The sequence below is a fragment of the Paecilomyces variotii genome, assembly GCF_004022145.1.
Source record: "Paecilomyces variotii strain CBS 101075 chromosome Unknown C8Q69scaffold_5, whole genome shotgun sequence".
In the NCBI taxonomy this organism is placed as follows: domain Eukaryota; kingdom Fungi; phylum Ascomycota; class Eurotiomycetes; order Eurotiales; family Thermoascaceae; genus Paecilomyces; species Paecilomyces variotii.
Window position 1 is genome coordinate 800,152 of NW_021167144.1, and position 14,429 is coordinate 814,580.

General features: G+C 48.8%; 2 protein-coding genes across 2 annotated transcripts; both read right to left on the reverse strand.

Moving 5' to 3' along the window:
• Positions 1 to 75: 75 nt before the first annotated feature.
• Positions 76 to 3,174, reverse strand: C8Q69DRAFT_260156 (developmental regulator FlbA). The gene is made up of 4 exons (XM_028626679.1): positions 2,062 to 3,174; positions 863 to 1,985; positions 616 to 803; positions 76 to 557 (listed from the first exon to the last, which is right to left on the reverse strand). Exons 1-4 carry the CDS (start codon positions 2,788 to 2,790, stop codon positions 408 to 410), a joined length of 2,190 nt encoding a protein of 729 aa, XP_028485251.1. The 5' UTR covers positions 2,791 to 3,174; the 3' UTR covers positions 76 to 407.
• Positions 3,175 to 11,701: 8,527 nt separating this feature from the next.
• C8Q69DRAFT_260380 (putative methylenetetrahydrofolate reductase) lies at positions 11,702 to 14,245 on the reverse strand. The gene is made up of 4 exons (XM_028626683.1): positions 14,085 to 14,245; positions 13,140 to 13,982; positions 12,216 to 13,087; positions 11,702 to 12,155 (listed from the first exon to the last, which is right to left on the reverse strand). The coding sequence occupies exons 2-4, from the start codon at positions 13,961 to 13,963 to the stop codon at positions 12,001 to 12,003; spliced, it is 1,851 nt and encodes a 616-aa protein (XP_028485252.1). The 5' UTR covers positions 13,964 to 13,982; positions 14,085 to 14,245; the 3' UTR covers positions 11,702 to 12,000.
• Positions 14,246 to 14,429: the final 184 nt, after the last annotated feature.

Here is a 14,429-nt window from a genome sequence, read left to right on the forward strand (position 1 = left end):
ATAGTGATGCGTAATAAAAAGGAAGAGAGACAACAATCATTAGAAAGGAATGAGCGGTGCAAAATAGCAGAACCGGCACGGTAGGGGGTAACTGAGTGGAGTTAAGAGGCACATCGCTGTCTTGAGAAGCCGCCAAGTTTCATCCAATCGATAAGAACCTAGACAGCTTCTCATTTTGCCCCCCTGGAAACGTTCGCCGAGAATAGCCCGCCGAAGTGTGAATAGTTGGCGATCCTACTATAAGTCGCCACAGCAGGATAAACAGATCTAGAACTTCGTATTGAACAAGGATCTCGGCCGGCAGGAAAGAACTCAGGCGAATTCACGCGTATCAAGGCATATGCTGCTGAGAACAAACTGTCTCATGGATGACCCGAATGGTGGACCGTGTACCCGTGCGGATTTCCCTACGAGGGCTTGACCGAACGACTCATGGACCTCTCCGGGATTGGAGCAGGAGTAGGCGAATAAGACCGACCGTTTCCGCCGATATCCAAATCATGTTCCTGCAAAACAACGGCGTACTTCGGGTCACGAAGGAACTTCGGCACCGAGTCCTGTCAAAAAGGGAGAAATTAGTTGAAGTCCGCTGATGAGGAACAAACAGGTACTTACACTCGACATCAGTTTGAACACAGAGGTCTGTGCAAGCTCGAACAGATGCACGACTTCCTGCAAGCTGTTCAACATAGACTCGTCATCACCAACAGCCTTGGTCATCCGGCTGGCGAGGCTATTCCTCAGAGCATGTTCAATGTTCAGCTCGCAAGGCGAACCGGGTGCCAAGAAAGCATTGTAAAGTCCTGATAATCGTTAGCAGGGGGAGATTTCTTAGATAGAAAGCAAAACAGGGTTAACTCACCATACGCAGATGCAAGTGTCTCTCGAACCGCATCGATGTTGTTGAACGCACCCGCTTTCTCTGCTCTGTGGTAGTTTGCGGTGAATTCCGAGACATCAACGTAGAAAGACAGATTCTCCTCGCACAGCGAGTACCGGAGGAATTCACGGAAGAGCAATCTTAAAGCTGGGTCCTGCAAGATATGGTTCAAGCGCGCATTGTTGGAGTCCCGAGGCGCATTTCTGCTTTCAAAGTTGGCAGGTGGCTTGTCCCGAGCAATCCATCCACAGACACGCTGGCCACGCTCGGAAACACCGTAGATCGCGTACTTTGTGGGCTGGAAAACTGAAGACACGGGGTCCTGAAGAACGTAATTCTTATCCTCCTGATATGGAAGCATCAATCCATATTTGACAAAGAGCTCAGCAATGGAGCATGCCTCTCGTCGGTCGATGGTAGTAGAGCAGTCCATAAGCCAATCGATCGCCGCTTTTCCTGTGAAGGTGTTCTGGTAGATCTTGTCGCCAACTCTTCTTTCCTTTGCCATCTTAACACCGACAAGTCCGTTGGCATACTCGGTGACAGAATCCGAATCTGAGGAGGAAGTACTGTTCTTGATGTTGGGACCATCCTGACCCATAAAGCGGCGGAATATGACTTCAATCGTACCTCTATCCGAAGAGATCTTATCGCTTTCCGTATCACGCTCCAGAGTAACCAGTTGCATCGTGTTGCGTGGGGACTCAAGGACGTCGATCACGTGCCTTGCCGTGATACCATTTCGCTGGCAGAAGCGCTGCAGGATGTTGATCCCCTTTGGCGTGAGCTGGAAGAGAGCCCCCTTCATAGGGAAATACGAGATGTTGCGTCCATCGACCGGTTCGATAAAACGGGCATCAACGAATCTCTGGCACACAGAACGAGCCATCTCCTTGGCCATAGAAAAAGTTGTTGTGGTCGTTGTGGTAACGATCCGTGAGGGGTCCTTGGGATCAGGCATCCGGTTTGATTGCGAGAATTTGAGTGACCCCAGATTATTAATGGCCTCCTCAGAGGTAAATGAGTGATCAAACTTGGTGAATCGCACACGGTGCGAATCCAGTTTCAAGCTGACCATCAAGGTCGAGAACAGGTCCTTAAAATCCTGTCGACAAGTCAGTATCAATCAATGCGAAATGGGAGACTGGCAATTATGCAAAGCAGCAGCGGGAGATCATTACCTTCGTGTACGGCCGCTCCTCCTCCGTCATCCTCAACAACCTGGACGATGTCTGATGCATCTTGTTTGACGGTCTCCCCGGCGGGGTCTCTACTTGGGACGGAGGTAATTGTTCGGAATTCCGAGCGATGCGATTGAGCGTGCCCCGGCGCCGTAAAGCTGGGTTTGAGGTCGCTTCTAGAGCGAGAGATGGCGATGATGAACGAGATGCGACCTCCGGGACGTCGGTGCGCGTGGACTGCTCGGAGCGACGAGGCTGGTCTGTCTCGGGTCTGTCGCTATGGAACAATTGCTCGTTGCTGCTGGATCTGCTGCCCGACAGAGATGGGCTGAGAGCAGGCGATCCGCTGGACGCGTGGGATTGCTTGTAGCTATGTCTCGACAGGCTCCCAGAGGACGTCGGAGAGCGCAGAGAAGAACCGGAGTTGAGACCGATGGAAGCAAGAGTCGCTATCGTTTTCTCACGCGCAAGAACCGCGAAGGATCGTCGACTACCCTTCGAGATCGAGCCTGTCGCAGAAGGCGGCAGAGTGGTTGATGTTGATTTGGAGAAGTCTGGACCAAGATCTACAGGGGGTAAAGTAATTTGAGATGGTACAGCTGAGGATGATTCGGGGGATATTGTTGTCATTGAACCCGAATCAGGTGCAGAGGGACCAGCGGCTGCAGTTGTGGGAGCGGGAGAAATAACACCAGGAACGGCCGCAGTGGAGGAGGCTGTATCCGTCATGTAGTTAGTTAGTTGCAGGGCAAATTATCAGACTGGGCGTCCTTGTACTGTTGGGAATCTCCGTACACGGGTCCCAGGCTAGAGGATAGTAATTGCTAGGGTCTGCCTGTCATCGACGGCCCACCCAGAAGCACGAGTCAGACCGGGGTCGCATGCAAGAGACAACGTGGGACGCCGTCTTTTCTGCTAGACCTTTTCCGCCTTGAATTCCCGTGGGCCTTTTGGTGGCTGCGGTGGTGCTCTCTTTGGAATTTGGCACCGCTGGCCAATGGGGGTCGGCGTCTCCGTGACAAAACGTCGGGGGGCCGAAGATCTCTAGGGGCGATCCAAGAGACCGCGCGAACAAGGAGTCCTAACACGCCGGAGACAGAGGCCAGCGGCTTAGGGCCGATGAGGGCGCCGGAGAAAGAGTAAGCGACTGAAGATTTGGGCGGAAGTACAGGCTTGGCTCCCTTTCTAGGTATCGCGAGGTGGATCGCTTGAAACCGAAATCGTCGGATGATCAGCAGAATTGGGCCGCACAAGGTTTGACCAGATAGCAAAGAAGTCCTGGCGATCCAGGGTACGCAGGCGTGCGATGAGATAATAATCGCAGCAAGACTGACGACGGGGGATGACAATGATGCGGAATCTCGGGAAAATCAGATCCTGATACTACCATAGATAGACCGGCTCGCACCGGAATGAGAGGTAAATACCTCTTGCTGACCAGCCTGCCTTTCAGGTAATAATGGATAGATAGACCGCGGCTCTTTGATGCACAGCGGGAATGCTGACTGGCGTCCCTTTTTTTTTTTCCCCCTCTGAACCCGGGCGAAACGTGGTCGCGGAGGACACAGTGGGTTCGGGTTGTGGTTCAGGCCTAGGGCCGGCAGTTGGGCCGCCCAGAGAGGGGGGGCGAGAACGAGGAATCTGGACAGCGAAGAACCGCTTCCCAGGCTAGAATCACCGTCACCGCCAGAACGAAGCACAGATCGTCCAGGTCGAGTCGAGTCTCGTTCACCGCAACCAGCAGAATGATTCAGTGGTGATGTTGGGGGCAGGGGAGGAGCGGTCTTTGCAGCCCCGGCTCTCACGTACAGAGAGAGCTATCTACCTACCCAGGACTCCGGATCTTGAGGGGGATGAGCAATGATCGTCCGGGCGACGACAGCAACGCACGTGGGATCCTGGCCAGGAGATTGAGAGCTCGGATGGCGCGGCAAGACAGAGATTAGAGTAGTTAAGCTGCTGTGGGACTGCCTGGGGCGATCTAGCGGGCAATCAAAGCTCCCAGTTGCCAACCGTAAATAATAATGATAATAATAATCATGCAGGACCACGAAGATAAGCCACGGAGCCGTCAGGGTGAGATGGAAATTGGAACAGACAAAACCAAGAACGGTTCCCAGGAGGTGGATGAATTGAGGATCGCAAACGGCAAAAACCACTGGAAAGATTGCTGGGACGGAACGGCCTAGCGGTGGATCCGGCGGAAGATGGCGACAGCTTGACTGACTCGTGGTTTGATATCGTGCTGTGAGCCTTAGCCTGGATAGTAGAATAATGCCGCGACGACCTTCACTAGCCCCCGATCCACGTTATTAAATCCCGGCTCCACGTGCGCCCACGTGGTGAGTCTTAGCTGCTGGATGCTTTTTTTCTGGCTGTTTGGCTGTTCCGGCCCCTTTTTCTGGGCGTCTCTGCCAATAACGAGCACGCCAGTTTCGACTAGATATGTCTCTGATCTCGGAGAATTATTATTATTCTTATTGTCCTCTGCTCTCGACAAACTTAGATCGAGTTGAGAAGGCTGCTTTGCTTGATGACCGTCCTCACAACTAATTGTGCGAGCCGTTGTGCTGCGCGAGGTGGGGGATCATCAGCAGTGGAGTATAGTCGAGTTGAAAGCCGTCTGACGCTCAGCCTCAGCACGGTCTCCTGTTTAGGCTGAATCAGGAGAGGATGAAATCGCGCGGCTGAGAGAGGCAGGACGTGTTTATTTTTCTCAGATCTGGTACGATGGGGGGAGCGAGAGGTTGCCAAGCTTATCGCGGTGCTCCAGGGTCTTTGGGACGATAGTTAGCCTCGATGACTCTAGAAAGTAGAAGGCTAGAAGCAGCAGAACCGAGGTTATCCCTGCCGGCACCGAGAAGTGGATAATCATAGGATGATGATGATGATGATGATGATGGAGATTCTGTTGTTAGACTTCAATGATCGTCAAAAACTCCGACAGTGACGAAGAATCAGGCGGTGAGAGCGGGCCAATCACCGCCCCAGGCAGTTGGGATGTCTATCTAGCAAAGAGAATGATAGAAGATTCACTCGCAGTGATGGTCTCTCCATGTGCCATAATTGCAAACTGAACCAATAATGCTTGCATAGATGCTGTGATGCTGTGAGACAATGAGGCAAGAAAACGGTCAATCGGCTGGGATCTGCACCAGAGCTGGCTGCACATCCCCCGCTGTTTGATGCAGGCAGCTTACCGTTCAGACAGTCATCATCACAATTCCTTTCCTTTTTTTGCATAGTGGGTGATAATCACACTGCATCCACTATGATTATGATTATTATTATGATCCCTGTCGCCATGAGCTTAAGCCACATGGCGCTCATGCTCTGTGCTATGTAGCACCTGGTGGTTTAGTATTTTTATTTTTCAAATATGCTTTTGCCGGGAGATAACTAGTGGTAGTTAGTAGTACAGTACCAGACTAGCAGGGCCCTCGCTCGTCACATCGGGGAGAACTAACCATCTAGTCTAGCTGGGATTGTTTGAGATCGATGTGAAAGATTCAAAGTGAAGGAGTTGACCTGTCATACAGACCCCAAGGGCCAATAATTTGTACAGTTGAAAAGATAACAACAACAGTAATCATATTAATCTTGTCTGGTTCCCTTGGCCGTGTCCCGTGACTTCTGCAAAGAGCTTCATCCTCGTCTGCCCGCAACAACCCACGTCCATCGGAGAACCTCGACTTCCATCTACGTTGAGTCTGGCTCAACAGTCTAGTCAACGTCAAAACGCATCGAAACTGACGAGCGAATCATGCAGGTTTACCCGACTGATTAGCCTGTTCTCCTGCCAAGCTTCTAGAAGGCTTGACTTGACGCTTCGTATCATCATTACTCTTACTCGTCTCATCCTCTGAAACGCAACAACAGCAACTGCGGGCCCATCATCAAAAGAAAAAAGTCGGATCTCGAGCCTCAGTAATATGGACTACTCTCCCAGGCCATTTTGACCGTCACCGCAATTCCCGTCCTTGGCCGCAATAGCTGCCATTCTCAGATAACTATCTTGAGACCTGACAGGTATTGAGTACTATCAAGAACAGAGCTTGGCTGTCGAGAGGCTCGCTTACTGAAACAACTAATATAGGGAGCACTGCTGCATACAGAACTGTTTAACCATGTGAGCTTGCCGAGCGTACCTGGTTACCTGGTACGAGTGACACTTTCTTCATTATCGGCGGTTTTCGGGCCTCGCTACAAGATCCCTAACGGGACATTGCCGATTGACACGCCAAGAGTTGCCACCATATTGCGGAGGTTATTACATACTCAAATGCATGTTATTACTTAATGATCCAACTACTGATTAGGTCAAGCTTTCAGCATCAACTAACTATTCATACTTGAGCCGTTTCTGACCCTCAGATCGCCTCTATATATCTCCACAATAATTCAGACGGGCGACAGAAAGAACATACGTGTCGAATCCATACCTTTCACCACGGCGCGCGTTGCCCTTAGCAGGACACCTCGATGTGGTTAGTCGCTTCGATATATGTGTAGCAATCGGGAATGATGCTTTATGCGTCTGTGCAGTACAGGTTACAAGCCATCAGTATTACACAGGTTCATTATTATTGGTAGGGGTGCACGCCCGGCCTGAAACAACCTCGGCCTTCAACTACGGAGTACTCCGTACCTCAGGCGCCCAATTCTCCCGTTTCCAAGCTCGAAGGGCGCTTAATGACAGTCGATGAGACATCCCCTGGCAACCTTGGAAGTTCATGATCCACAGCTTCTAGAAGCGGCAGAACGTTCGGCAAACTCCGTAACTTCTCGTATAGTTACGTGGAACCCGTCAAATAATACTCCGGTCTCGGGCGAGGCGAAAAAAGCGAGGGCATTGCTCCGTGCTGGTACATATCGCCACCATGGAAATGGGAGATAATGAGGGGCCACGGAAAAAGAAAAAGGTTCGTACCCCCATAATTCGCACTAGTGGGATGATGGGACGGGACCCCGAGCCGCTAGAAGAACCGTAGAAGGTGGAAGATGGATTTCTCTGGCCTTGGGAACGGGCCAGGCGTGACAGGGCGGCAGCGACATTCATCTGCTGTTTTTTCACTGTGGTATATTGGAAATTCCTGCTTCCCGGGTCTGGTTACCGATTACGACAAACGCCATAAGTTGCAGATGCAACGAAATACGGAATGCGCCTACAAACTGAATCCACCTCAAAGCAGTGTTCATCTGGTTAGGACGCCCGCAAAGCGACAAATCTGTTTCAGTTCGACGACGTTCAGCTTCAACTAGCATCATAACATGATTACCGTGTGTGAGACAGTAGTAAGCTACCATACAGGCGCATCTTTAGGTATGGAGGATAGCGTCAGGGACACGTGTCATGGACAAGATCGAGTTCCTTAATCCAAGGTCGAAGCTAAAGCGTCCGGTTTTATTTGACCTGAGAAAGCACAGGCAAATGGTGCGGAACAGGGATCAATAATCATATTGAACCATAAGATGATCGGTGAAGGGATTTCCCTTGCAGCGTGGATCATAGCCAACGATCCTTCACCTGCAATGTTGGACTAGCAGTAACGGTCAACGGCGTGTCTCAACGGCTTTTTATGAGAAGTTAACGGTTCTATATGCGCCGTTAACTGTTCATAAAAAGCCTTGTGAACCTCGATGAGATGTTCGGAAACAATTAGCGACGAGGTGGTGCGACTGCGCCTATGGAGCATATCTTCAACTAAATGCTGCTCGCAGCTTTCCTCTCGAGAGCACAGGCGATCGGATTGTCGCTCTCTTTCGAGGTTTTGCTGAAACAGCTCCCCGACGACAAAGGGGTCCTTTGTTCATGCACTGCAATGGACATATCTCTTTGATCTTCAGCTGGTCGAGATCCTCTTCCATCCGAGCTTGCTTTTTGAGCGTCATCTCTGCCAAGGGTGAAGTGAGCCTGCGGAGAAGTATTGTCACAACGGAATCGATGCCAAAGACAAGCGTTATCTCTGCATCTTCCTCGACGATTAGTAGCGTACCAGCGTAAAGGTCCGTCCGTACTCAATAATCATCTCATCTCATCGTCTCGCTTTTTCTTACTTACACGCGAGGTAGGTGAATGATCGTCGCAACGAGTGCGGATCCAGTGTTTCCAGAAGAAGTAACACACCCGGCTGACCTGCTGGTTATGGTAAAGCGAGTCTCTGTTTCAGAGAGGGCATAGATAGTGGTCAGTTGACTTTGTGTTCCATCGTTCTAACCTGTGCTAGTTACTAGTAAATACTAAGAGCATGCTAGCCAGCCTGGCCTAAGGCCGATGGCGCGTGCTGGTTCTCCAGATCATCTCTCGGAGTCTCGGTAGTCGGTACTGGATGCGAAACGGCTGAATATTCCGCACTGCTGAGGTGATAACGCTGCTTCAACACGCTTTAACGTACTATGGAGGTCATCAATTAACCTCCGAGTTCCTTCCAGATCTATCACATCGTGTTGGATTCGACAAGCTCACTACTGCAGATGTTCGCTTGGCCATAATTGAAGCCAGAGATTCCAGGGTTGTTCTACAGTATTCGGTTCTGTCGGTTCACCCCCGGGTAACGCAGATCCGGTAGTTTCCTTCTATTTCCTAACGTGCGACTGATTCTATACATGTGGATCGTGGCCTATCTCTAATTCTCTGACCGGCATACTGCAGATCCCTCGAAGATGATAAATGATTCTACGTGTCAAGTGGTTTTTTGACTCCTTATGGAATTTGACCTGAGTTATCCACCGGCAAATAAAGATCGAAGTCCCCTAGTCGTATGACGATTTGTGCGGCAGAATGCGGAGACAGTTAGTTGCAAAGATCTTCAATTCGAGACCCTGTCGCGGAGTTGCAGATCAGCACTCCTCCGGTCCACGCTTCTTTTCCTTAGATTCTCTGCATGTCTTCGGTTATTTCGCCGGTAAGTCTGACCATGGACCGATTCATTCGCCATTTCTCTGCTCGTCGAAACCCCTTCCGCCAGGATCCCCGGCTGGGTTTGTCACGAATGCAAGTGTGTGCAACTGCATACTGCTGTCACCGGTTCTTTCTGCCTCACTTGATTTCTCCGGGCCTTCCAGCATATTGGACCCTGATTTGCTGTTCCAAAGCAACTGCTTCGAGGGTCTCGCCGTTGATGCCACCCTGCTCCGTTGTAATCGATGGCACCCATGCAAAAAGTGGTTTCTATCTTGAACGCAATAGATTATTATCTGAAAGAAGTCACCACTTTCTACTCACTTCAACAAACCTGCATCGAGATCCCGTCACTGGATCCACGTAATAGAAGACTCAACCGAAACCTCTACCCCCTTTCGATGTCCAGGTTATAGTATCCATCCTCAAGATCGGTAAGCTGAATCCTAGGCAGACGCATAGCTCAATATCCAATCTACAAGGGGACCAGAAATCGAAATCCAGCCCCCAAATCCCGAGTGAAATGCACTACTAGAGTACTTGGGATCTCATGCATGACTAAAGCAGTAAGGTTCTTCAAGGTCCACAGAGTATTATTATTATTATTCCGTAGACCCTTCTGACGCCCCTGTCGGGGTTCGCAAAGTCGTCAAGAAAACCCATAATAATCAGTAGCAGATAGATAAATAGAGTTTCTTTCCTAGTTAATTTTGTGACATCTCGAATCAAGCTTCCCCCTTCCCCCTCACATCATAGATGAGATCGACGCGTGAGCTATCTATTCTCAGTTCTGGCGCTATTGACTTTCGCATTCTCCGGATGTAGTCCCCGTTGCATGTGGCTTCTTCTCCCCGCAAGCAAGGAGGCGGGCGGAGTTTTCCCCAGGGAGGGATTCTTATTACGTATGTAGTGGCTTAATACGGGTCCGCAGAAGAAACAAAAGAAAAAAAATTTTTTTTTTCTCTTATTGGAATAGGTACACTAGACTCAATTATGAGTTTTCTTCTACAGGACATTGCTGTTATTATTATTATTCGGCTAGAATGCGTACGTTATATCCTCTTTTTCGAGGAATTAAATTAATTGTTCTTGAGGACGGAGACTACTGTATTTTACGTAATATAGTTATAGAACGAGCACGACATAGAGAGAGTATATATAGATATACTACGTCTTTGTAAGTATGAAACTCAATTCGTAGATTATATGGAACATTATACTGTATAATTAGGAGAGAATAATGCTTCATTATTACTAGTCTAGTAGTAACTTGTAAGGAAACACAGAAAGCGACATACTCTCTAGCTTACCTGTTATTACTACTGTAACTAGCTAATCTATTATTCTGTGAAATTCATTCCTAAAAGATTTATATAGTGCAACTGAGTAGAGTAGAACTCTGAAAAGAAAAAAAAAGCGATTAGTTTATATCTCGTGTAAACCATGCCCTAAAACTATTACCTCTCTGTTTAGCGTGGATTCGCGCAATTTATATATAGTGTTTAATGTATATATATTTCTCTTTTATTGAGGAGATTTACTTTATACTAGAAGAAAAAATATTTATAATAGCATAAATTGGTTCAAGAGTCCTTTCTATAGCTAATAGTTCTTTAAATTATTATCCTCTGCGTGTCATTGTGAGTATATGGTCCTTGATAACATTGGGAATCCTGACGGATATAGATTTAATATTATCTTTTAGGTTTTATCTGAAGATAAATATCATTGCTCTCTTGCGTATTAGATATGTATAATGTACTATAGTATGGGCACATGGTTAACGAAGCGATACTCTGTCTGTAAAGTCCAATTTGAGCTTTGCTTGTTTGTTCAGTCCTGGCCTGTTCATAGAAGGGATAGTCAGAAAGCGCCACCCTAGGGTATTAAAAGCAATACTCTAGGCACAGTAGAGGTATTTCCCGGAGGATTGGTCAATGGGAATATATTAGACAGAGAATTGTCAGGGAGGTATTTTTCAAAGTTTGTCTTGCCCTTATTCGTGGATCGTTGCGAAGTAGTATTATTATGTAGTGAGATTTAATTAGAAAACGGTAACAGTCATGCGGAAAGTCAAACCCGTGTAATTTTGAACGTATTATTTCCTGAAACTGGATCTTTATATCAGACGTCTCTGTCTCTCGCTGCATAATCGGCCTCTATAGGACTGTATCTATTCCGTTCTAATCTAAGGCGGTAGGATCAGAAGCGTAACGGCGTTTTCTTTTTGTTTTCATTGAACCGGGTCCGAGGGGCAATGCTCCCGGTAAGGGTCGTGAAAATGCCCAGGAGATGTTGAATATGTGTAGGGTATTGTCTCTGAGCGCAACGGACTCGTATAGACAATGAATGCTGAAGGTGGAAGAAAAGATGATTTCGAAGTTGAAGTCGATCGGTAGATGAGGAACGAAGAACATTTGAGGTATGAGACGATTGTACATGATGCGAATTGCAATAGGAAACAAGAAAATACGAGGTGAGAGGAGACGGGGGAACTTTTAAACTGCATTAAACAAAATGGGGATAATTGATGAAGAAGAAGAAAACGAGAATGTTTGTCCTGTGTTGAGAAGAAGAGAAAAAAAAAAGATATCTAACTCCGATGCCCCTGGTTCCCATGGTTTTTCTTTTGCGAGACCAACTCCATGCCTTTTTGTTGAAAATCATCCCGGATTTGATGTTGAATGAACTAATCCTCACTTCGCTCCCATGTGGTATCAAGTTGTGCTCGCAGAAAAGTAAATTTATGTTGAATCTGGTTCTCTTTTTTGTCTTCTCATGTTAAAAAGTTGAGGACATGCCATGGTTGAAATGTAGGCCGAGAGAATGAAGAAAAAAGAGTCCATGCTTTGAAAGCGTAAAAAGGAAGTAAATCGTTGAGATCTTCGTTTCGTAACGCCGTAACCTTCCGAGTTACCTCGAGTGTCATTAATGTTGAATTTTTGGTCGTGATATTAAGAGTTCGTTAGTTGAAAAACGTGTCGGCGACCAGAGCGCCGGTTGAATGGCGCTGCTTTGAATGTAATGTAGTGCTGTAATTAGTTGCTCGCCTTAGGCTCTTCTGCCTTTGCCCCGTCCGCCTGAGCATCAGCCGGGATGTCATCAGACGGCGGTACTTCAGTTTCAATGTCCTTGACGGACAGTCCGTTGAAGATGTCGAAGATATCATGGGTCTTGTGGAAGTCATTGTTCACTAGTAGCGTGCATGTTAACGATCAGGTCGACATGGCAAAGGCTGACGTGGTTCACTTACCGATGTTGACAATGTACCAGTTGTCCATGATGCTCTGGATGAGTTTCCTGCTGGGACTCGATGGCTGGTGGCACTTGGCCCAATCTTCTCCAAGGCGATAAGCTTCGTCCTTCCAAGCCAAGAAGCTGATAGTCTCAACGATGGTCGGTTGAATGACCTCCTTCGAGGCAAAGATACCCCAAGTCACTGCGTTCGGGCTATCACTGGTGTTGGACCTCAGTTCGCCCCTCTTGCTAATACAATAGTATGTGAGGTCCTCATTCTTCTCTATACGCTCAATCACCTCGTCAATCAATCCCGGTGGGACAAGGAGCTCGAGGTACGCCTTCTGGTAGACATAGCCATTCTTGGGGCCCCAGCCATAGATTGGGTGGGAAGACTTGGCGCCGTTGACTGCAGGCTGAGAATTGATCGTCAAGAAACCACGTCTGTTCAGATCGATCAGGTCCGACTTGATGACGTCGGCCTCGGCTGTGATAGGAGCCTCACTCCATGGAAGCCTGTCGAGGTTTCCTTCGATGTAGCGAATGAAAGTCTCAGAAACGTCTTTGAGAGACTTGGGCTCCCCCCAGAGTTTGATATTCTGCTCGTTGGTACCCTTCAACCCGATACCGTAGGTATCCAGTTCACCAAAGGCAGGTGATCTGGAGTCGGTCCATCGGCCGTTTGGATACTCGTCCCATTCCTGGGTGCGGACAACATAAGAAGAATTCCTGTTTCTCCAGAAGATTGGACGGACATCTTCTCCACGGCGACGAAGGCCCAGTGACTGGCGCCATGGAAGAGGCTTGTGTAGCGGTGTCTCTTCGGACGGAGTCAGCTTCAGCTCCTCTAGGATCATTCGAGTCGCCTGTGCAAGGTTCATGGTGTAGCTGTTCTCTATTAGCAAATACGGACCTCTCCGTCCTTTAAGCACACACTTACAAGTGCAAATGGTAGATCCCGGAAGCCACGAGCTTCCGACACATATCCGCGACCAATTTCGTTCCTATCTCCCTCACAGCGGCATCATCGTTCTTGACAGGTTCCAAGGCTTCGAGCCACTCGGGCGGGATCCGACTCTTCGTCCAGTTTGACCGTCTGATGAATGCGGCATATGTCTGGATAGGCATGATACCCGGGATGATAGGAACAGTGATACCCTTCGCACGGCACTTTTCAACCCAATTTAGAAAATGGTCAACATCATAGAACATCTGTGTGATGATGAAGCTGCTTCCTGCATCCACCTTTTCCTTCAGGTGGTCGATCAGCAGATCCACATCGCGGTTGTCGTCGCATCCTTCTGGGTATCCGCCGACACCAATATCGAAATGGTTTCCATACTTGTCCCGAATGTACTTCACCAGGTCTTTGGCATATCGGAAGCCTCCATCCGCAGCCTCCCAGGTCTCCTTCTCTCGAGGCGGGTCGCCTCGAAGCGCCAGAATATTCGTGCAACCAGCCCTATAAGCGGCCTGCAGTGCAGCATCGATCTTCTCGCGCGGCATATCAGTGCAGGTCAGATGCATGCAGGTCTCCAAGCCATAGATGGACTGCGCTACATTGACCATCTCACACGTCAAGTCTGATAGCCTGCCACCAGCACCCCAGGTGATATCAATGAACGCAGGACCCCACGAGTGCATGCGGTCCATCCTGTCGTAGAGATTCTGCACACCTTGCGCCGTCTTCGGAGGGAAGAATTCGAAAGAAATGCCGGGCCTGCCAGAGGCCTTTTCTTCGGCGAGCTTGTCCTTGATATGCATTTTGTCTTATTTCGGCACGCTGTGAGACAACCATCCTGTCAGCTCTTCTATCCAAGCTTTGCACTTCCGACCACCAGATATTCCACTGCTGCAAGCAGCCCTGCATCAAGGCGATACGTACAGAGAACTCGTCGCTTGCTTGATTCCGACTCGGCCTCTCTTTCAATGTCCCTCACAACTCCGCGGGCGTTGCAAATTATCTTCTGTACGGGGTCTCAACTAAAATATCGTCTCCGACCTCGGAGGTCTGCCAATTCCTGCAGTATGAACTGTAGGTAGAACCCGTGTTCTTCCCCTGGAGATACAGGCCAGAAGACAAAAACTAGAAGAACGATAGAAAGATGAAAAGATCGACAAAGGGCTTGTTGAAGCGCCGGTGAGTTTGTGTTCAGCCCCTCACGCCAGCTTACTGCGGTCTGCGGTGGCAGAGTTTCCGGAAGATCTGACCGTCGGCGTGGCGTTTCTA

Bases quoted from the DNA above. Each gene is read 5' to 3' on its own strand.
- C8Q69DRAFT_260380 (XM_028626683.1), bottom strand. From the start codon at position 13,963: ATGCATATCAAGGACAAGCTCGCCGAAGAAAAGGCCTCTGGCAGGCCC. The intron at 13,088-13,139 runs GTAAGTGTGTGC...AATAGAGAACAG, and splicing joins GGGATCTACCATTTGCACTT to CTACACCATGAACCTTGCAC. The intron at 12,156-12,215 runs GTAAGTGAACCA...GCACGCTACTAG, and splicing joins CTGGTACATTGTCAACATCG to TGAACAATGACTTCCACAAG.
- C8Q69DRAFT_260156 (XM_028626679.1), bottom strand. From the start codon at position 2,790: ATGACGGATACAGCCTCCTCCACTGCGGCCGTTCCTGGTGTTATTTCT. The intron at 1,986-2,061 runs GTAATGATCTCC...ACTTGTCGACAG, and splicing joins AGGAGCGGCCGTACACGAAG to GATTTTAAGGACCTGTTCTC. The intron at 558-615 runs GTAAGTACCTGT...CCTTTTTGACAG, and splicing joins TGTTCAAACTGATGTCGAGT to GACTCGGTGCCGAAGTTCCT.